At 46.8% G+C, this 24,499-nt stretch overlaps 1 protein-coding gene across 1 annotated transcript in view; it reads left to right on the forward strand.

Annotated features, from left to right (window-relative positions):
* The window catches only part of LOC142588626 (neprilysin-1-like), a 46,827-nt gene that overhangs the window by 19,519 nt on the left and 2,809 nt on the right, over positions 1–24,499 (forward strand). The window contains exon 6 of the mRNA XM_075700458.1: positions 12,491–12,592. Within this exon, the coding sequence (XP_075556573.1) occupies positions 12,491–12,592 (102 nt within the window). The remainder of the gene's footprint in view (positions 1–12,490; positions 12,593–24,499) is intronic.

Raw genomic sequence — 24,499 nt, forward strand, 5'->3', positions numbered from 1 at the left:
ATTTTATTCGTTTTGAAAGCAAACAAAAGTGACCTCCTATAAAAGAGCATAGCGTTTAAGTTATTCGCACACCGCTGCAGGTCAGCGCCCAATGCTCGCATAGGTAGTTACGTAAATTTGGCGACAGGAAATTGAATAAAAAGAGATTGGAATAGTTTTACGTTATATGGACTCTTTTGTTGCAGCTTTTGCACATTATGGATGTAAGGATAGATCAAAATATCCATTTTCCAGTCGTCTTTGGATGCCCGTAACATAAACCGTGAACAACAATGGAGACAAAGGGCGTCCTTGCTTCAGACTTAGCTGAAATTGACCACTTCATTGTATTTCTCGCCTTTCCGTACAAATTGTTTGGGGCTGTCCCTCAGCAGCACTACAATATCTTCATCTGTACCTTTGTGCTTGAGAATATGCCATAACAAATTCGTGTCTACGTTGTTGTGCAGACCTTTTCATCAGGAGGAAAGGGCGTGCGGCAAGCGTTTCCTCCTCCTCTGGCTTGTGTGAACGGGCGTAGCGCTGTTTGAATGTGTTGACGTCGCGTACTGCGGAACAATTTCGAGATGTTTTAGCTCTTTCTCCGCAAAATTTACGTGATATCAGTTCATACGATGTCATCGGGGAGCCACTATGTCGCCTATCGGGGCAGCGATAACTACAGTATTCGGAAGTTTCTCTTGGCTGCAGAAACATTCGACGCCCGTCATCATCCGTGGTGTGTGCGTGCTGTAAACTATGTTGGCTCTATGGGTTTTTATTCAAAGAAAACCAGCGGGCTCTCTGAGTTTCCTGCGTGAATTAAAAACGTTTTCCGCTATCTGATCGCTTGGCGTAAAAATATTGAAAGGTGATTGCATTAAAAGTATTTAACGGCTATTTGCGAGGACGCAGTCTCCGCAAAACGGGTGAGTGCATCATAGAGGACGGGACGAACAAGATCCAAGAAAAAAATATTTTTCAATCCCAAACATTCACACACACACACAACTTACGATCAATCCTAAACAACTGGCTCCACTTACCGTCTTGATGTACCCAAAAGGAATTTGATTTGCTTTAATCACTTGTTCCGTGGCATTAGCCAGTAGTGCCTTGCGCTTTTTGGACCCAGCTGTTTCATTAGCTGTATTGGGAATGAATCGGGTCCTGCGGCCCTGTTATTAGGTATATTTCCTTCAGCTTTCTTTTCTCAGAAAAGATTTCCTACGTTATGTTTTCATCTGCCAGGCTTCTCTGTTGCAGGATCTGTCTGAGTCCGGGCTACGCAGTCTTTTTTTGCCGAAGCTATCCTAATGACATCTGTGATATACCGAAGCGCATCGTTTCCTTCAAAGGTGTTAACATTGTCATGCCTTATAAGCGTCTGCGAATTTGTAGCAGAAACTCCAAGTGCCCTCACAATATAAACGCTCGTAGCGACACCTCGTGACGCTTTTTCCGTAGACAAGGCGTTGCGAACGTTTTGGGTTACATGGCAGTCCTTGTCAAAAATGAAAGAAAAAAGAACCTGCATGTTGATGATTACGTTGATGCCAACACTTTGCACCAGCAGCTCTCAGCCACCAGGTGGCGTGACCAAGCGATGCAAGACGGGAAACAACCAAAATGACCAATCTTCTTCTCCCATCATCTGGCTCCAAAGCAGGACAGTGGCGACTGACGGCCTAACGGTGATTACAATAGCTTTGAATGCCATTACTACTCTGGAAAAATATTCCCTTCCCCACATACGTGACTTCGGCGCTCATCTGACAGGAACCAAATCGTATTGTAAGATGGATTTGAGGAGCGCATACCACCAAATTCCTGTCGAATCCAGCGACATCCCGAAGACAGCAATCACTACTCCATTTGGGCTGTTCGAGTTACTTCGTATGCCTTACGGTTTGGAGAATGCGGGGCAAACTTTCCAAAGGTTTATGGACGAGGTTACGCGCGGACTCGCGTTCATTTTTGTTTACCTTAACGACATTCTCGTTGCAAGCCACACAGACGAACTCCACAAAGAGCACACTCGCCTTCTATTTGAGCGACTGGATGGACACGGCCTAGTCCTAAAGCCCCACAAATGCATTTTCGCAGTTGAAGCCATGCATTTTCTCTACCATTCCATTTCACCCCAAGGCGTCAAGCCACTGCAATCACGGGTGCGGGCAATCCAGGACTTCCCCTCTCCAACCTCCTTCAGAAAGGTGCGCGAATTTCTGGGGCTAATAAATTTTCACAGGCACTTCATACCATCCTGTGTGCAAGTTCGTCAGCGGCATACCGTCCTGCTGCCTCGCGACTCCAAAAAACTGGCTACCTTCCACTGGTGCTCGGAGCACGAACACTCCTTCCAGGAAGCCAAAACGCGGCTGGCTACAGCAGTGTTGCTGATTGATCCGTTGCCCGATGCCCCAACTCGCCTTATGGGAAACGCGTCGACCAAGGCAGTGGGTGCAGTACTACAGCAGCACGATGGCACAGACTGGAGGCCGTTGGGTTTCTTCTCAAAGCGCCTCAAGCTCACAGAAGCTCGCTACAGCACCTTCGAGAGGGAGATGTTGGCCATCTATTGCGCTGTCAAACATTTTCGTTTTTTTCTTGAAGGTTATAGCTTTTACATTCTGACAGACCACAAGCCGTTAAACATCGTTTTCAAGGAAAAGTCTGTCGAACTCAGAACGTGACCTTCGGTAACTTTCCTTTATCTTCGAATTTCCTACAGACATCCTCCATATCTCTGGGACCAAAAACGAGGCAGGTGACGCACTGTCGCGGCTCTGGGGATTTCCAAGCTCTTGCCCGCAGCCAGCAAAACGACCGCGAGCTGCGGCGATTACGGGAAAAAAGGCTCGTCGCTCCAGTTTGCGTAAGTGCCGCTTCCCTGTACAACAACATTGTTCACGTGCAACACATCGCAGGCAGCGCATCGCCCGTTCACGCCCTATTAGTTTCGGCAGCCAGTATTTGGTTCACTGCAAGGGTTGTGCCAGCCCTACATCAGAGCGACACAGAGGCTTATCATAGACTGCTTCGTATGAGTAGGAATCAACAAAGATGTTCGAAGCTGCGCAAGCAACCGCAAAGCTTGTGAAACCGTGAAAGTGACTCGGCACAAGCGTTCAGCGGTGCAGCCGTTTCGACTGCCAGAAAGCCGTTTCGATAGCATGCATTTAGACTTGGTGGGGCTTCTTCCATCTTGCCAAGGTTTCAGGTACCTTCTCACGTTTGTTGACCGGTACTCAAGGTGGTCTAAGGCGACGCCACTACGAGACATCACGGCCGAAACAGTTGCGAAAGCATTTGCTGCTACGGGGGTATCATGGTACAGTTGCCCTTTGCGAATAGCTACTGACCGAGGCAGAAGCTATTTTTTCGGCCCTGGCAAGACTGCTCGGCACGCGCCTGCAAATCACTGCTGCTTACCACCCGCAGACCAACGGCATGGTCGAGCGTCTCCACGGACAACGGAAGACGTCATTGGCCTCCACGCTCGACCGACAGCGCAAAGTGGAAAGGCTACCCCTAGTACTACTGGGGCTGCGAACAACAACCAAGGATGACCTCGGAGTAAGCGCAGTCGAGATGCTCTATTGATCAGCAATCTGCGTTGCAGGCCAGTTTTTCCGCACCCAGCAAGGCACTCCGTCAGCAGCGGCGCAGTGCTTTGAGAGGCCACATTTCTGGCTCGACTAGCATCGACCTACACCCCCACGAATCGTCCAGTTTTCTGACCATGGAAACAACCACGCACGTGTTTCTGCAGCGCGACTTTGTCAAATCTTCGTTGACTCCTTCCTATGAAGGCCTCTTTCGTGTGGTTTCGCGTTCAGAGAGAACTTTGAAGATTGTCGTACGCGACAATAAAAGAGACAGGGCCGTGCGACCCCGTGAAATCCGCCTATTTTGAACATTACCGCTTCATTCCACCCGCCATTCACACCTAAACCTCTGGCGTACTAGGGGGGGGGGGGGGGGGGGCTTGCTGCGACCGTCAGTCACTGATTTGCCCCCCGCTTCTACTAAATTCGATTACCTCGCCTGACCTCCATGTGGGGGTCATTGCCCTTGCCCTTTCTTGGCACGTTAGGTGGCTGGCCGACAGGGGCGCCACCACTGCCACTTGGCAAACCTGTTTTAGCGTGGAATAAAGCCAGTGTACTTTTCGTTCTCAGCCTGTCAAAACGTGTATTACTTGTTTCCCCTAAACCGAGCTCCTAACAATTTCGTTAGTGCTCTCGTTCAAGAGTTTACAATAACGTGCCAGAGGGAACTCTGGCGCTGCAGTCGTTGACCTACAATGAGAATTATGGCAAATACATCGATTTGTCTGATCTTCGTGCTTGGGGATTCAGACGTACTTGTGGCTCTGTTTATTACGCTTTATATGCCTTCATTGTAAATTTCAGAGCAATCTATACTCTTTGAAGTTCGCAAGACGGTGCGAATGTGCGCATTCGCTACGAGTTGCAACGATCGAGCTTGTCGAGGTGGACAAATCGAAACGTGCCAAGCGTCTCAAGGCGATGGCATGCCCGGGATAAATCCATAAGGGCGTTTCACATCCCTTTTCGACGAATGCGTCCGTGGTGTAATGGTTTCAATATCAGGCTTCTGTGCTAAGGTTTAGTGTTCGAATCCTGCCATCGGACAATGTAATATTTATTTAATTATATGTTACGCTGTACATGTTGAAAATGACGAGCTCACAAAGTCGTGAAGCCATTTCAAGATAGAAGGACGAAGTTTAGGCAAAAGATGTACTTCCCATAATTCCCATGGCGGGTCAACCACTCCCATTACAGCTCCCGTAGACACTAGCGCCAGAGTGCTGTCTAGTAACTATTGTATGAAACTCTGTGCAGTAGCCAGACCAGTAGGTCAAAGCAACGAACCAAGCGAGGGAGATAACTCCCCCGCCCCGAAAGAAAGAGCAGTAAGCCCCGAAACTGATTCGGTTTTCTCAGTCCTCAGGGACCTGAATGAGGGAATCAAACAAATTAGAGAGACGACGGAAAGGGCTAACTTTAAGGTAAACAAATTATGGAAATGAAGGTTAATGGCCGAACAGCGATTCAAGAAACTCGAAACGAGATGCGACGACGACGAATTCTTGCCGTCAGAATCGGAAAGCTTAAAATCGCTCTCCGGAACGTCAAGGGGCGCTCCAAAGAGATCGATCGCAGGTAACAGCAAAATTAACCCATTCAGTAATCATGGATAGCGCCCGCAGTTTTAGTGTGTGGCAGTGGAATTGTCGCGGATTCCACAACAAAAAGGCATCGCTACGCCAATTAATTAGACCGTTGGGGGTCAAACCAAAAGTAATTATGCTGCAGGAAACTTTAGCGGACGAAGTAAAGCTAATCGGGTACAAATCTGTATGTAGAGAAATAGATTGGGGGAGGGTATTAGCCACCCTCGTTTACAAAAAGCTACCCTTTATCGAACACGATATCCATCTCGGATTGAGAAAAATCGAGTATATCCTAGTAGAAGTCGTACTCAAAAGGCATAAGGGCAGGGCCCGGAGTATCTTCTGCCTAAACATTTATAGCAGTCCCACCTACAGGAAAGAAAGGTTTAGTGCACTTTTCAACAAGCCATTCGCAGTCGCAAAGAGCTCTCCGCTCACCATCGGAGAGGACTTTAATGCCCCCTACCAAGCGTGGGGATACGCTTGGAATACAAAGAAAGGTGAGGGGTTATGGGACCTTGCCATGGACCTGGGACTGTGCCTGACCACCGATCCGGCTTTCCCCACCCGCTGTGGCACGTCCACGTGCAGGGATTCTACACCCGACCTAACTTTTGTCAACAACTCGAAACAAGCTAGTTGGGGAAACTTGGGCACCGATCAAGGCAGCGACCGCTATATCATACACATAGGTATAGGTATGCCGAAACAAAAGATTAGAACCTTTCGGTGCACGGACTGGGACCTTTTTAGGAAAGTTAGAGCGAAGAGACTAGAGTCGGAACCGATAGAAGCGGGCAGACAGTCCTTCCAGACAAGGATCAACCAGCTCGAAGAGGACCTCAGGGAGGCCACTAAAGAAATTAAGACCGAAGAAAACATAGAGAGCATAGACAGTAGGCTCGCATATCTGATCGAGGCCAAACAATCCATTCTGCAAAGATGAAAAACGCAAAGACTGAACCGAAAGCTCAGGAAAAAGATAGCGTTGCTAAACAGACAGATCGAGGAGCATTCGAGAACGCTCGTGAAACAGCAGTGGGACGAAGTTTGCCACTTGGCAGACGGCAGAATTAAACATGGAGGCAGTTGGAACATCCTCAAACATCTATTGAACGAGAGCGACACTAAGTCAAACAAGAGAGCGGCAAATACAAAACTGGTACATCAAGTCAGCGAGTACACGACTCAGGAGGTAGTCATGAGACAGCTCACGTACAAATATCTCCCGCTCAAACAACCGGGCGATAGCGACGAACGCGTGGAGTACATGGCAGGACCGTGCGAGGATATGGACCGTGATTTCACCAAGGGTGAGGTACGGGCCGCCCTCCATGGTCTCTCTAGTAGATCGGCAGCCGGACCTGACGGTATTACCAATAAACTCTTAATGAATCTAGACGATGAGTCGATCACTTTCCTGGGGGATGATTTCACCGAGTTCTGGAGAAAGGTAGACTATCCGGAAGAATGGAAGATGGCTAACACCATCCTCATTCCAAAACCGGGTAAACCGCTCCATCTGGATAACCTACGTTCAATCTCGCTTACATCGTGCATAGGTAAAGCTATGGAACACGTTATTCTTAACAGACTCACTAGATACGTCGAGCAAAATGACATACTCCCGTTTAACGTGATCGGTTTCCGCCCCGGACTATCGACTCAGGACGCCATGCTCCTGATCAAACACCAGCTCATACACGTTAGCCCGGTGCACGCGAGAGCGATTCTGGGACTAGACGTCGAAAACGATTTTGATCGCATAGAGCACAAGGCCATCCTCGAGGTCCTGTCCGAGCTGGGGTTGGGCGAGTGGCTATACAGCGTAGTCAAGGGGTTTCTGGGTGGTAGGCAAGCGAGCCTTACGCTAGGAGAACTAAAATCGAAGGTGATGAACCTGAGAAATAGGGGCACGCCGCAAGGGGCCGTACTTTCGCCCATGTTATTTAATCTAGCAATGACCAGAGTTGCGACGAAACTGGTGAGTATAGAAGGTATACACTTTGCAATATACGCCGATGACATAACCATATGGAGCGCCAACGGTAACGTAGGCCAAACGGAGACCAGACTGCAGGAGAGCATACACGCCGTGGAAAGCACGCTAGGCGAGATGGGACTCAACTGTTCGGCGGCAAAGTCGGAGCTTTTGGTCCTAAAACATCGGCGCAAGGGTCGAAGACCCAGGCGCTACGGTGCGGGGAGCAACCCAAGATTATCTTACGCTGTCACGACGGATCCGCAATCAAGCAGGTTGAAAATATTAAAGTTTTAGGCTTCCACATAGCAGTGGGAGGTACCAACCTGAATGCCATTCAACGCATTCCAAACAAGACGGACCAAGTCATCAGGTGACTCAGGAGAGTCAGCAACAGACACAGAGGCCTGCGCGAGGACAGCGCTCTAAGGCTAGTGCACGCCTTCGCTCTCTATCACTTCACCTGCGTGGAAGATCTATTTAAATGGTCGCAAGCCGAGCTGAAGAAACTAAACACTATGATCAGAAAGTTAGTGAAAGCTACCATAGCTATGCCCATCAGCACCTCGAACGTGAAGCTCATGAACCTAGGCGTGCACAATACGATAAAAGAGATGGCGGAAGCGCAACAGATGGCGCAGCAGGAAAGACTGACGGAAACGCGAGCAGGCAGGCTTATACCCAAACCGATAGGGACAGACCCCAATAGATCAATGAACCCGAAGTAATCGGAGGTAGAATTGAGCGCGAACCTTAGAGGCGTGATCAGAACCACCCCCCTCCCGAGAAATATGCACCCGGAACACAATGTTAGCAGGAGAAAAGCGAGAGCGAAAGCTTCATTCGTTGTAAGAAATTGAACAGCTATAACAACAGGCGGTCCTTGTAGACGCTGCCTGAGTCAAAGGCAAGGAGGCCCACACCGCCGTGGTGGTCGACAGTACGGGACGCCGTCGCCATCTTCACTAAGGATTCCACGATGGCGGAGCAAGCCGCGATTGCTCTAGCCATCAGGAACCGTAAATGGTCTTTAATCTATAGCGATTCCAAAGCAGCAATTAAGAGCTTTGACAGAGGCCTATGTAGCTGCGACTGCGGCTAAATTATCGACAAGGTCGAAGCTATCAAAACTGAAATCCGATGGTTTCCTGCACATATCGGACGAGTGGACGAGAGTCGGCCCAACCTCAACGAAGTGACGAATGACCTGGCACAAGGACTTGCTTGCCGTGCCGGTCAGAACCGAACCGACGCCAACTACCATTCCGGGGAGCATAAAGATCACTTACAACGACAACGACATCTCTAAATATTACTACTTGGGGCGTAGGCAATTCTCACTGCCACAGGTAAAATTGAACAAGGCTCAGGCAGTCACGCTACGTTTACTGCAAACCGGGACGTACCCTACTCCGTATTTCATAAATAAAATTCACCCCGAAAGAGAAATTAGGAAAGAATGTAACGTGTGCGATGGCATCATTGACATCAGACACATGCTGGCAGGCTGTCCCGCGGCTCTCGCCGACCTCGAAGAAAAATGGCTTTACTGGCACAAGATGATATCAAGCTCTTGATATAAAGATATACTACGGGCTGTCCAGAGGGTCCACGATGACGCCATAAGGCACGGCCTGGCGGTGCCGACGTGGATGCGGCCCGCCTCTGTCTGAAAAGACCCGGCTTCAGGACACTAATAAAGTTTTGGTATTGAATGAATGAATGAATGAATGAATGAATGTGCTCTCACCGGGAGTGAGCTGTGGCGCTGCAAGCGCGGCCATTGAGGGAAAGGGAAAACAGCGTCACGAGAAGCCGCCAGCAGAAAGAAAATAAAGCTAGTCGTCACCGAGATGCTGGGGCACACGCCTGTCTCCTAGCTGCGCGCACGTCCCTACAAGAGTAGTGGAGGGAAAAAGTCAGGGGTGAGTCGATAAAGCCGTGGCCATCACAGGCAAAGGCAACCTCACGAGATGAAGCAAATGGGCAGAGGGATACGCTACAAAAGGATACAGTGCTGTTCGACTGCGTAGGCTAGGTTGCCATTCGCCACCACCCTGATCTAAATGGGATGCAATTGCAAAATAGTCATCTCTAGAAATCCCCTAACCCCTTCCGTGCTGGTGTTGCTAACTGAGGACATTTCATGGAATTTCCACACAATTCATGAAAGGAAAGTGAATACAAGAAGTCAAACTTTCGACGTGAAGCCAGCATAGTCTTGGGGTGATCGCCAGAAGTGTATGTCAAGTGGTGGGATACAATAACTGTTCTGCACAAAATTCCAAGTAAGAAAATCAATACTAGCAGTACTACACCTCTTTTCAATTAAGATCATCGTCAGGGCCAAAGAACTTGGGCATCTAGCTTGATAATAGTATTGTACAATAAGAATATGCTAAATGGCAGCTCAGGGAAATACATGAGTGAAATAATTTTCGCGACTCCTGTAATAGCTCATTTGGCGTTGTACGAATTTGACGCCATCAGGGCTCAGTGGTTGTAAAATTGAGATTGAGAGTATTCGAATTGTTTTCTTTGGCACGTATGCAGAGGCGTTTTATAGAAGCATACGGGGAATTTTTGTTGAGTTTTGTGTATTTACCCGTTAAGAACTGTTATTTAGGTTAAAATGTGATAAAACACCATAGGACGTCCGGTGCATGCAGATATTTTATCAATAAAAACAAAGGAGACTCATTTGACTGGTATGCCTAACCTGTTCGCTAGGTGTAAAAGAAACTGAAGATTGCTTTGAGTAGCTTAGCCTACTAATACCAAGAACTCAGAGCGAACCGGGACTGGGTCAGGATGTCTGATCACCTGTGATAAGCAGCAGCAGCAGCAGCAAACGACTTTATTGGGGTCCTGAGGAGCTGAGCGGGGGCCTGCAGGTCCCTACCCAGCCGTTGGCTAGTCCCATGTAGGAACAGAGAGGCCATGCCTCTCCGCTCGTTCACGGGCCCTCTGGACAGCCAGGAGCTGGACGTCCTGTCTCAGGTCTGGGATGGCCTTCTTCCAGTCTTCTTCTGTATTAAAATCCTCTAACACAGGGCACTGCCAGAGCATGTGATTTAATGAGCTAAATTCAGTGCCACAATCTGGGCAGAGTGGATCGATGTCCGGGTGGAGGATGTTTAAAAAGCCCCTAGAGGGGTAAGACCCCGTCTGGAGCATGCGAAGCGTGCTAGCTTGTGGCCTGTTGAGCTTGTGATGGGGAAAAGGAAAACTCTGCCTATTCCCTCTGTAATGAGAGGGGATCATGAAAAGTAACCAATGGATCACTGTGGACGAGCTCTCCCGAACTCTCCCGAGACACCATCCCGTCGAGGCATACGAAACCTCGCGCACTGTCGGGGGCTATCTCATTGGGGTTCAGGTGACCCGGTAATACGTCTGGTCCCATGTGAGCTGGGAACCAGACTATGTGGTGAACAATGTCAGAGGGGTGTTTGCCGTTTAGAATCCTGGCTGCTTCTTTGGCTATCAATCCCGATGCGAACGCTCTAACGGCTGCTCGGGAGTCCGTGTACACCGTAGTGCGTTTTGAGTCCAGTAATCCGAGAGCTATAGGAGCCTGTTCCGCCACATCGACCGAGCAGGTTTTCAGCGAGGCTGCCGAGAGGAGTTCTCCCCTGTCATCGAGTATGGCTACGGAGAACTTGTTGGCACTGGCGTGTCGCGCCGCGTCAACAAAGGTCTCCGTTCCGGATATGTTGTTTAAGAAAGTTCTAGCCCTCGCTAACCTTCGACCTTTATTGTGTTGGGGGTGGACATTTCTTGGAAAAGGGTCTACAATAAAGGAGTTCCTTGTCTGAATATCAAGTTGCGTGATATTTCCCTGATTGAAGCTAGGACGGAGGCCTGCCGCATCCAGAAGTCTTCTGCCTGCTTTGGAGTTTGATAATCTAATAGTTTGTGCTGATCTTTGTGCTTCTATTAATTCCGAAGTTGTGTTGTGTACTTCCAATGTCATGAGTTTCTCTGTGCTAGCCGTGATTGGCACGCCGATCACCCTTTTGATACTATTGCGCATAAGCGTATCTAATTTCTCCATTTCTGTTTTCGTCCAATTGAGGGCCGCGACTATGTAAATGACATGGCTGATGAGGAAAGCATGGTGAGCCCTAAGGAGTATATCCTCGCCTATGCCACCTTTCTTGTTGGATACTCTCTTAATTAATCTAATAATGTTTTCAGTTTTCGTGGTGAGTTGGGCTATAGTCTTAGCGTTGCATCCCTTTGAGTTTATTGAAAGCCCTAGTATTTTGGTGGAGTCTACTCTCGGGATGGTGTGCCCATCTCTGGTACGAACGCTAATGGGCACCTGATCGAGTGGGGTGAGTCCCCTAGCACCTCGTCTAGCCTGTCTGTACAGCAGGAGTTCTGACTTTCCAGGCGAGAGTGCCAGTCCCGTACCTTTCAAGAAAGACTCTGTAACATCCAGAGCCTCCTGTAGAGCTTGTTCGACCGCAGCCTCCGATCCTCCAGGACACCAGATTGTAATATCGTCAGCATATAATGCATGACCTACGTAAGGAATTGCTGCAAGGCTTTCCGACTACTTGCGCATTGCTATATTAAACAGAAGGGGTGAGATAACTGCCCCTTGGGGAGTACCCCTGTTTCCGAGTGTGAAATATTCCGAGACTGATTGCCTCAACTTTATGGCCGCCGTCCTGCTCTCGACGAAGGATGCAACGAAGAAGCTTTTCATTTTTATAATTACATTTTCTTATTTGAACACTACAAGAGCGAACATAGTTTCTGACGGAAATAAAATCCAACTTCTCACTCCCTACAATATATTGTACAAGAAAGTTGTACATTTTTCACACTACATCACGTGTTTATTCAGCACGTTTGAGCCCTGGTGACGCCATTTGATACCATATCCGTAATTTTGTTAAATATTGTAAAATAAAAATTTTCATTTGTGTACCATGCTTCTGAAGACACTTTAACACTAAATATATCAAGGAAGAAATAATCTCTGCCTAAAGGAAAACAAAAAACAGGGCCTAAAGGGTTAAACACACGGCCACGTCCTGCACATTTCTCGTTCAATCGTATCTTTTCGTTTCCTCGAATGTATCAATGCCGTTTCTTTTTATTTGCGTACGGTTGTGCTTGCATATGATGTCCGTCTCACCAGGCTCCTTTTGTGGGACTTCGATAGATCACAATCTGTACTGCTTAAAAAAAAGATGCCACACGGGCCATAGACGTCGTCATACCGTTCCGTTTCGACTTGTGTGGTACCTCTAAACTTTGATCTCTTCACGCTGAATAAGCTGCGATTTGATTTAATTCCTACTTTTCAGATCTCTAACCCTATGGGCGCCTTCTTCAATTTACCAAAATGGTCCTCCAGTGGCACATCATCGCAGGTGGCGCGGAAGAGAACCGTCAGCACGAAAGGACAGGTGCGTTTTTGTGGCGCTCATCGAGGCCGGTGACCTGAAGGTCACTTGTCATCCACATGCGGCCCTAGAGAACGCATGCTCCACATTGCTTAAAATCGAGCACAATATGGCTTTGGCTGAAGAAGTTACAAATCAGTAGCGCATACTATAGGGAAGCGGTCTTGGGAAAGATGCTGGACTGGTAATTATCTGTGTCTCATTTTATTAACAGTCCTTAAATAACAACAGAAGACCCCAGGCGCACCTAGTCGTCAGCGAACCTGATGCAGTTCCCAGCGCATTGCCTTAGAGATTATGAGCTAGCCGTCGGTGGCGCTTTCGCGCCCAGGTGCCGAAAGCGCACTGGTGCTGCGCTTGTTCTCAACGTAGAGAGAAGCACAGAGCAAAAATGATTTCATGTAATGGCTCAGGAACCTGGATGACACAAAGTGTAAGACTGCACGAATATATGTCATATCATAAGAAGCCAACAAACATTGACACCAAGGACAACATAGGGGAAATTACTTGTGCTTAATAAATGAAATAAAGAAACGAAGAATTAATGGAAAATAAAGTGGATGAAAAAACAACTTATATATGCTACCTGAAGGACCCACATATGCTACCTGAAGGCATCAATGTAGCCGGATTCGAGACCCTCGAGGGTCTCGAATCCGGCTACATTGATGCCTTCAGGTAGCATTTGTGGGTTTATTGACCAGTTGCCTTCACCGAAAAAGATCACGTTCTCGTGACGCCTGCGGCAAAAAAGGACGTCCCACGTCCGCCGCCAAGGTCTGTGTGTGGTGGCGCTGGCTAACACTCCCAGTGTTCTACTAGGACACATAAATACCCAAGAAAGTGGATGGGAAAACAGCGCCGCGGTAGCTCAATTGGTAGAGCATCGCACGCGAAATGCGAAGGTTGTGGGTTCGGTTCCCACCTGCGGCAAGTTGTTTTTTCATCCACTTTATTTTCCATTAATTCTTCGTTTCTTTATTTCATTTATTAAGTACAAGTAATTTCCCCTATGTTGTCCTTGGTGTCAATGTTTGTTGGCTTCTTATGATATGACTAATGAAATCGGGACCCTCGGTTAACCCCCTTTCCTCTCGTTTTGCACGAATATATGTATTTTAAAGTTGTGAACCCAGCAGCAAGGCTCTGGACTGGGGGCCTCTGGATACCTAGCCACTATTAAATAACGTTTTCTCTCTTTCGCTGGACAGGGTATGGAAGAAGAGGTCAAACCAAGTATGTTGTAATTGGAAATACGAGAAGGCAACAAGGAATCTATTAAATTCAGTGGCGATTAAACGGTAAACGCGAGACAAATGCGTTTGCATTACGTCGCATCTGTTTGAGGTCCCGGATCCATGATTTAAACCGCATTCACTACATTGCAAGGGGCAATTTAGGAGTTCACTCGACACACGTCTTGTTTCTCCATGGAGCGAATTGTAACTGAAGTTGGTCTGGAGCAGACCACCGTCGCTTGCACGATATGACAAATAAGTTCTGCGGAAGCCCGCAAGGTAGAGGAAAGTACATGAAAGAGAAAAGTTGCCCCCCCCCCCCTCCCCCGAATCGTAGCATTAAGTTACAAAGGAGACCCATACAGGTTTCTCAGAGAGAAAGCCTAACAGTTGAAGAAAAATTCGTCCTGGTTCGGACCCCGGACCAGGACGAATTTGCGCGCACTGTGGGAGTCCATGTTATGCGAAGCATTTTGTACGTACCCGACTATCCAGTATTGTTTGGGATTCCGCACACAGTCGCCAGATGAACCAACGTGTTGTGTTTGTGAAAACTGAGGAGTTGCGTGTTGTGGGTCGCGGGCGCACGTGTGTGTGACGCCAGCAGCGCGGCGTCGGCAAGGTCGAAGACCGTCGTACGGCAGCGTGGTCACATCTGTGCCGGCCGTTCGGCGTGAGCTTACGACATGGCGATTGCTTGGGTTATGCGTGGGTAGCGGACGAGCGTAAGCGAGATAAATACGGTTTGAGACGTCATAAGCAGCTACGTGACGCACACTGGTACGTACCTATGGCTATGTCATGTGGCGTATGTTAAAACGACGATGGCATTTATACTCCGGCGAATAAGCGTTAAAACATGAAAAACTTGGGCGAACTTGAAGTCGGCACAACGCCGCACTTTCTAAAGTAGCGCAAACTGCTACCAAGGAAGTGCTGAGGAAAGCGCCTAGGTCTGGGATATACTGCAGCCTAACGCGGCCCTGAATGCGCGAGTTGTCACAAGGAAAGAAGGCAAGGAAGCGGCACGTGGCGAACGCGCTGAGTGTTTCAGAAAGCTGGCCGTCTTTGGAACTAGAGAATTATGCGTGCGATCGTGATATAGCGCGTAGAAAGATAGCAATGTCATTTGTCCAGGGTATGACAGCATTGTGCATGCTGTGGAAAAGGTTAAAAAAATTGTTCGTTAAGCGGAAGTGCGGTGAATTGGGGAAAATGCCTGGGGTTCTGGCATGGTGACTGGCTTGGGATGCTAGATATTTTCGGTTACATCAATTTTGTTAACACACCGGTGTAATATCTAGGGGCACCCTTGCAATACTACAAGGACAATGAACGCACTGGCAAGAACAGTGGACTGAATCACACGGTAGAACATGAGAATTCAATGGTTGCAAACGGTCAATATTTTCCAGAGAAAGTGCCGGTGACTTGTTTCCGGTCAGTAAAACATGGTACGTGCTACAGGCTCTTCAATGCTCGAGGCTTAACATCCAGAAATTTCCCCGTGTTAGAACAAGTCGAACAAACCTCTCTTTGCGCCAGATAAGAAACCGTTTTTTGTCCTTACGTAAGAGACCCTGCAAAAGACCCTTTCTTACGCACAATGTGGCAGCTTCGTCTGTGCAATCCACTGCCGTACATTGTCGTATCCGCGAATAATTTGGCAGGAAGCGTACATGACTTTTTAAAAGAAGTAGTTCTAGCCTGTCTGCTCGGTTTTCTGCTTGAATATTTGGCTGCTGTGACATGAAAGAGGTTTTACAAGGCCCTGTGTGATGTTATACTTCTTGTACCTTTGAATAGGTCAAAGTACCCTGTAGGACGAGAGAAAGATGTACTAAAGAGGGTAAATAAAATGACGGTACCTGCAAGAATGAAAGCATTTTTTTCCCAACTACATACATGTACGCTTGCTGGGTCAAACCTTGGCTGGCAGAAAAGGGCATATACGTGTCATGGGGAACGCACTGCATAATATGTAGAAAAGAGGAAACGACAGATCATGTGTTCCTCGGGTGCTGAGACGCCGTGTTTCTAGGGGACCTTCTGCGGTGTACCAGTAAAAAAGATTACTCTCGGATCCCCCGGGCATTCGGTATCTCCCTGTAGAAAGTAAGGACGGGCCACCAATTGATCTAATCATGCTGATTGTACTCCATAGCATATGCAGGTGCAGGATGGCAGTTGTGCACGCCGATGTGGATGCCTGTTCGGCGCGTCAATACTTGAGAGTGTGACACGTTTTGTTGAAGAACAAAAAAATATATATAAAGAGAAGTGTCCCAGACTGGTTAGCCCATGTAGAGCTCCACTTACACATAAAACTCTTTTAGAATGTACGCATTGGCGCCAGATGCACTGGTGTTCTTTTAACGCGGACAATGGGAATGTTGTAAATATTTTTATTTTTTGTTTGTGACGTTGCAGAAACAGGCAACAAAGAACGAAAAGAAAGAAAAAGTGATCGTTGTATAGTGGTTAGAGCACGTGGCTGCTATGCTCCGCGGCAGAAGTTAAATCCCACCGTCTATCACACATAATTGTGCTTTTATTAAAACGAGGCGAGAAAGAAACCTACCTATCGCAAAGTGCCAAGAATGACGCAAAGAATGCTTCGGATTAAGAATATTTGGAACAGCTTCAGAATGTATTGAGCTCTGCAGTAATAAAGCTCTGCTCCTTAGCAGCATATTTCAAAGCTTTCTCCGTGGACAACGCACAAAGTTATCAAACAAGTCCTAATTTGATTTCTGCTTAATGTTTGCCGGGAAAATAAAACATTTGTCGTTTAATGACTAATCGCTTTATGCAGACAAAGCTTCGTTGAAGTATGGTCACCTAGGGACGCCTACGCACTTCTTATGACCCAGGACACCTACGCACTCTTTATGAGATGTGCATGCGAAAGCATTATCCAGTTGAACGCAGCTGAGAGGTCCTTCGAGTTATGAACAGCTCGCGGGCAAGCGAGCGTGTTGAGACGCTTGGAAAACGCTTCCTAGATGGCACAAGGCCGGTGCACTTCGGTCCGTGCCTGACGGCCATAGAATCTACTCGGGATGTTCCCGAGTAAGCCGCGGTGATTTTGACGTCGCCGCTTTCAGCACGCCGGGCTTGGCAATAGAAATTTTGGTCCAGTTAGCATGACCTCCTAAAGCAGAGTGTACAGTCCCACTAGCTAGGAGCCTTGGCACGTTTTGATTTGACCTTACCGAGGCGCAGTTAGAACGTAGATGGGAGCTTGCGCGGGCAATGAACGCGCGGATGACACAGGCTTCCGAAAGCGAGCATGACGTGGCGTCACAACAATGCCCTCCCCCTCTCGCAACACCTGGCGTGCTATGGCAGCAGCAGGTGTTCCCTTTCGGTCTCTGTGCTCCGTCGAGGCGTGCTCGTGACCTGGCGCCGCAGTCAATGGGAATATTCGCAACTCAAATCAACATTATGGGGCGCTGCGAAGCCTGGCCCGGTCTGGCTACACTGTGCAGTATGGCGGCTTTACGGAGGTCCCCGTGTACGCTGTTCTTGGTGAAAATATTAAGCTTCTTGCAGTGCGATGTTAATTCGCGCTGTTTTTTGGAGAGAGAACGGGTAGTAGACGCCGAGCAGCTCATTTTAGTCGGTACCAGTGGTACAGTGAGTAATCAAGTAGAAGTACAGTGTGTGCAAACCTCCGGCGTGACAGCGGACCCGCACGAGATTGTGGTGAGAATCACCGACGCATTCCGGGACCCATCGATCGTGGAGGCAAAGTGCTCGTGCACTGCTGGATTGTCGCAAAAGTGAAAGCGCATCTGGGCTGTTTCTCCTGGCACCTTATCCTGGCACATTTGGTGTAGTTGTCAGTCCCTTTAATGTTTCATCTCTATATTGCGTTTCAATGCTGTTCATATTGCAAAGATTGTATAAAAATGAAATGTTCATGTGCGTGCACCGTTGTAAGCAGAAAAGATCATATTATGTGCCAAACTGCAACTTAGCTTCACCTTGTGCTGTGGCGCTTGAGATTACCTATCACAATACATATCCTGTTGTTCTTTTTTTATTTTTTGCCGACATGACTGTTCGTTTCCTATGGCTCATACGTTATTGTTTCACAAGTTGTGCACGAGCAACCGCGTGATATCAGTGGCGACTCAGGCAGAACTCATGAACCCAACTTTTGTTGTCTTTGTTTGTGCCCTTCTTAAAGGGGCCCTGCAACTGGCATGCTGCATAATATAGATACCACGACCACCACAAGCCCTGTTCGCAGGACGATCAGACAGCCGCGTGTATTGATTGGTCTCTGTGGTGTAGTTCCAGGCGTCCATCTCGCGTTTAGAGAGTGCCACGCGTGCCTGAACCACAAGTAGCAATGTGTCAAAAAAAAAGAAACTTGAGCAGGACCTTGCTACCTTGCCATGCACCGTGTAGCTTCCAGCACACTAGCTGAGACGAAAGGAGAAAGCAATGCATCGGTGCAATAACTACTAATTCCGCTTACACTTCAATGATTCGAAAAATTTTTGCAGCAGGCGATGTCCTTTTGTAGTGAGGTCACTATGATCAGTCAGAAGTGTTTCAGTGCCCCTTTAAGTGTTTGTTAAGTGCTTTAAGTGCATGTTAAACTTTTATGTCACATTTCATTTATTGATATGCTGATAGTAAGGACAGCTCTATATGCTCTCTGGAGATCAATAATTATCCATTCACTGATGTTAAGTCTGCACAAGTGTCTCCCCATCTTGATTACTGGTGGTTTAGTTATGCTTCCCAGGACAGCCATTTGCACTGTATTCAACAAATTGGGAAGAAGCATAAATTATGGTACATATACCAGCTGGGGTCATTTGAATCAAACCATTCTTTCAGGGTACTCAACTCTGGTGGCCAAACTTTTTAAATACTCTTCGTATGCAGGTTTGACACTGTTCCATGTTAATTCTCAAATTCTCATGTTCTGTTTGGCAAGATATGCCCTCATATGCTAAAAAGTGCAACAAAAATGGGCTTGAGTAAAACTTATGAGGCAACCACCTTGACACTGAGTACAGTGAACAAAAAATTGAGTGCAAGTGGTTTATTTTGTGAAAAAAATACAAGTAAGGCAAGGGACAACAAACAGCCATTGATGAATAACCACAACTCTATGCACACAGATCATAAGTGAACTGCAAATATCTCGGAATACCATAAGATGAAAACTTGCATCAGAATGCGTAGCGTAAATCAGCACTGCAATGAAGAATGCAAGTTGCAAAAGAATGTGAATTGCTAATTTACAAAAAGTGCGTTGAAGTTGAAGTCTGCAGGTTTGGCCAATGCAAACAAGTGCAGCATGTAGATCACATGGCTACGATCGTGTCTGAAAATTATGAAATGGCTGAGTAGCATAAAAAATGCTGGATTTCCAAATAGAAGACCGCATGCCCTTACTCTGAAGGCCGCCACGCTTTGACGGAGCCAAGGTCACACGCACAAATGCCTGTATGCAATACAGGCTACTTGCAATGTCGCCAGCCATGGCACATGACTTCAGGTGGATCACCTAATGCCGAATACGCAAACGTGCCACTGGAATTGTGAAGAAAAAAATGCGGGGTACGACACGTTCACGTGACATGGTCTCTTCGCTTTGGTATTGGAGAAGGCAGGGAAAGAACACTTGCGCACCCTAGTCGAGGCAGAGACAAAATATCTGCTGGTAGTAACGCTTGCCTTCTGGCAGGATGGTAACAGGACAGGTTCTTCCAATTCACAATATGTGGCAAATTTTCTGTTAGGAATGGCTTCAGGTACTTGGCTTACAGAAACCAAGGTTGTCCAAGTGACATCGGGTGAATTAATTTGAAAATCTTCGAAAAAAAGGCTTTCTAGACGACACCTTGCATATACCAGTGTATAACCGAAATTTGCAATAGGGTCTGGTGAGGGGCCCTTACGAGGCCATGCAAATTAAGTTTTCCTAACAAAGAAAAACTCAGGCAATGTAGCAACACGTGTTAAGTTCAAATGGGCTGCAACAATACACAAGATTGTGGAGATGTAAAAAAAAAAGCAAACAAGACATTAGGACAGGCTATAGTAAGGAATGCACATGTAAATGGAATATAATAATGGAAACAATGGAATATAATGGAAACAAGGAATATAAAAAATTGTTGGAGGGGAATTTATGTGCCCAAAGTGAACCAACACCACCATTTTAGGAGGGGCACTATAAAATATTACTTTTCAATGAAGGAAAAGAAGTGCTTTCCTCACACTTCCCACTAGTTTAAAGGGGTTGAGACACCAAATTTTGAGGCTGTAAAAAGCATACTGTAGGCTTTCTCTGTATGCAAAGACACTCGAAATGAAGTGCTGGACACAGAAAAGTATAAAGTATATTTTAATTCTCTTCCAAAGAGTGCCTAAATGCTCGTTCTCGTGATCGAAACCCATCGCTACCGCGATTGACACCGATGTCACTGTATTGAAAGCACAACGAAAGTTTTAGTGACGTCATACCACATTAGAGTGACGTGCATTAGAGTGGTGACCCACAGCACCGGGCAAGCCTAAAGAGGCTCGAGTCCAGAGGGCGATCAGCCGCGTCAGTCGTAGAGTCATAATTGGAGCTGCCGCAGCTAGCCAAGGCAACTGTCGGGGTGGTTTTGTTTGCTTGCACTGGTACAGAATGTGTGTGCGAGACCAGACGATGCAGCAGTGTGTGCGTCACAGCTTGGTGGGCCCACGTGACCAAGCTTCTTAGGCATTGACATCACTGTCCAACTCTGCGCCCACAAACCGAAACTGAAAATCGTTCACATTAATAATGCGATATTAACTTATTTACTGAGAATATAAGAGTATTCGAGTGTGCACCATGCTTCCTGGAGCAATAAGAAACGTTTGAAACAAAGAACGCATAAGCCAAAAAGCCAAAAATGTGGTGTCTCAACCCCATTAACGTGACTTATTTTGCCATACAGAGACTGGCTGACGTGTTTCTTAGTGTTACTGGTTTTAAGATGAAGCCTGAAATTCTTGGTAAATTGTTTCAGAAATAACGTAATCAATACTCAGAGCAAGATAATTTGACAGGAACAACCTGCTTTTAGTTTCTAATTAACCACGCAATTACATTACATGAGCCAAACCACTTGATCTGTAAGAGGACAATCCAGCGAAGGTCTATTTGAAATGTAAAATAAGGGCAAGCGCTGGCTTCACCTCTGCTGGTAAGGAACATGGCGCTTCCACTTCTGTAAAGTTTTTAAAACTTCCTTGCATGGAAAGCACGAACCACTTTTACGATGCACATAATACGTTTGGGAAATGTATTGATGCAGGACTCACAAAAATCGATGTGTTGCTAAAATCGGTGATGAAAGGTTTGTGATGCCTGCAGCTATTATGACAATGTCGTCAAGTAATCCCACTATGCTCCATGGGATTCTTGTTTACAACACTGAATATTTTCATTCGCTGTATAGCACGCTCTACATAAACTCTTGCTGATGCTATCTTTTGTGTCCTAAGTGAATCACCCTTTCACATCTGCTTTTGTTTTCTGAATGGAGGCCTGATTAACTCAATTAAGTTGTCCGCACAAATGTCATCAATAAGAAAGCCACGGTCCACCATTATGTCATCTGATATCGGGTCTAGTTGCTTGATGAGGCAGCTTTGCTCAAATAGGGCCTTGTCTGAGGTGCGGCCTCAATATCCTTGGCTTATGTGGGCACTAAGACCACTTGGTGTAACAGTCACCATATATTTAACCGTGAAACCTTTCTTATAGAAGGGGTAGGTCTGTAATGCACATCGCAAACAGTAGGGCTGGCTAATAAGAATTACGGTGCAATTTACGACACGCACTGAAATGTTTAAAACAGACAGGCAAATGTTCAACATCTTTTGGTGGGACAGCCACAGTTACTTTAAAATTTCAAACATCAACTGAGCAGTCTCTTCAATTATGTTGCTACACGTAGTTAGAGAACAGTTAAAAAGGTGACTCAAGAATGCAGTGGAAATATTATGCTTCAATTTCACCAATGTCAATGCAATTGTTTTTACACATAACTGGTGCCGTCCTGAAAGTGGATGAATTTTTGTGTAGCACGTCACACGAGCATTCAGAACATCGAATGATGGCAGGCCTGTGAACGTATTTACGTTGCTACTATTTATCGTGTTCACAAACTTCTGTGGAAAAATACCTGATGTCACTTGGACAGCCTTGCTTTCTGTAAGCCTTGTCCCTGAAGCCATTTCTAATAGGATATTTGCCATGTCTTTTTCTTCTCTTGAGTACTCTGCCATTAATGTCCGGGGGCCAGGTTGGCAAGCACATTCCTGTCACAACACAAAAGCAAGAGTTAGAATGTCTGACATATCTGACGCGAGATGCAGCTTCTTTTTTGTCATCCCAATAATGCACGTCAATGTGTTAAATTCAATGTCGGAAGTTGGAAAGCCAGGGTTCTTGCATCAGTTAATTTGCACCCATCACACACCACAATCCTTTCACGAAGTTAATCCAGAAAACATGCTGCCGGCTAGGTAAAGACACCTACCACATCACAAATATATAGAAAAAATAAATTGCCATATTTGCTATGTCCTTGTCACTTATGGTGTTTGCAAGGATTTGGTCCATGCTGTTAGGGGATGGGAAATCGTCCTGCAATGTCAGATAGAGTTCAGTTCAAGGAACCAGTGGTTAAGCAATGTGTGCACAAGTTGCAGTTAATGTGCACCCATCACACACCACGTTCTACAACGCTTTTATGATGTAAATCCAGAAAGCATGCCACCGTCTAGGTAAAGACAGCTACGACAACACATATATATATACAAAAAGAAATTACCATAATTCCTTTGTCACTTATTTGGTCCATGCTGTTGCTGCCATGGGATGGGAGATCGTTCTGCAATGTCAGAAGTTAATCCCAAGGAATTAGTGGTGAAGCAATGTGTGCACAAGTTGCAGGCAGCCAATTTACCATGGTGGTCGTGCTGACAGGTGCATGGGGCAACACCTTTGCTTCTAATGGGGAGGCAGCAGTTTCTTTGCTTGATTCATTCTGTAATGCATTAAAAGGTGTTGACATTTATTGCATGCTTGTAGCCCTGGTGCATGTACTGTAAGCATATAAGTGCTGCACCATGCAGTCAAATTACCTTACTCTGGCTGACCGATACGCACGTCGGCGAAGTCTTGCCAGTGAAAGCTCTTCCGTATGAGCATCCTTGTTCTCATCATAACATGACGTCCTTGGCAGGTTTTCAGTTGGTATTGCATTTTTTTCAGCCGCCGTCTTTGACATGCTACATCTGAAAAAATTAATGAATTGTTTATGCTTTATTGTGCCTTAATATGGGCTGCACCCAGAATTTTTTTTTACCTCAGAAACAAGGTCACAATATTTATAAAAAAGCATTTGCAAGGAAATGAAGCACGTTTTGAGTGTGCAAGGCTATGCACCGAATGTAAAATCTGCAAAATGTAGTTAAAAGCTGCTCATAACACAAAGTACATAGGTGCAAACACCACCAAACGACTGGAGTAGCTTTGCCACTGACTTGGGGATGATTTAATAATACAGATAAAGCAAGTTTAGGTGCTAATACTGCACATATATATGGGGCACGTCAGTAGACGGCGGACGCCGTAAATTTTACTCGCAACTAGCAAACGGGTGTAAAATTGACACGTGGCTGTCGCGTAAGTGGCAAACTTCTGCAATGAACGTGATAGGCTCGCCGTCGGTGCGAAATACCAGTGTCATATGGGCACTCTTGAGAGCGTCGGAGATTTTTCTCAAGTGCAAGTGGTAAATTCGTAATCAGTCGCGCTGGGAACTGCCCGTGTGCAGTGCGCCTGTGCTGCAAGTTCATCCGCGCCACGCACGATATTTATTCCGCTTTAGCATGCCACATACGTGGCACGTTTATACTCAACACTTCCCGAACTTGCTAGTACATCATTCGTAAGCGTTTGAATCTCAGACGCCCGTATAAGTTGCGCAAGACGTGCTGGGCATCAAAAGCCTCCCGAGTTACAGCCGGGTGTAGCCAACGAGTGCAGAGGTGACGTTCCTCGCAGAAACCGCTGTAACAGGTCTCGAACCTGTGCTCGAATTTCGCGTTGCGGCTAACATACGCAGCAAATAATGCATAGCCCAATCGCCAGTCCTCGCAATGTGAAACGTGTTTACATAAGGTGACACAGCGATATGTATAAGGGCCATGCACAATGGTCATGCATTAGGTTCGAGTTCACAACAGTGTCTCACCTGGTAAGGAGAAATTATCCCGTGCAAAATGCCGTGAGCAAACAGTCATTGTCAGCGCCACAGCCTTGCCGATGCGGAGGTTAGCGATTCACTTGGTTCTGCAGCTTCAGCCTTTCGACTCGGAGGGAAATGCGTGAACGGAAATATCACTGTCCTTCCATCTCTCTGACACGCACTGAGGAATACAGCAGAACTGCTTGGCCGTTCGCTTTTTCTTTGCTAGCAGCTCCATTCTTCCGTCCGCGACAGCAGCCTCTACGGCACACACGGCGACTGGACCTCTGTATGGCGTTTCTCCCTACTGCCGCTAGATGTCGCATGAATTGCTGGAGTTGCGAATAGGTACCAACTTTCGCTTGTCCAGACAAGAGACACCAGCTTTTATCATCAATGGACAA

The sequence above is a fragment of the Dermacentor variabilis genome, chromosome 7, assembly GCF_050947875.1.
Source record: "Dermacentor variabilis isolate Ectoservices chromosome 7, ASM5094787v1, whole genome shotgun sequence".
NCBI lineage: Eukaryota > Metazoa > Arthropoda > Arachnida > Ixodida > Ixodidae > Dermacentor > Dermacentor variabilis.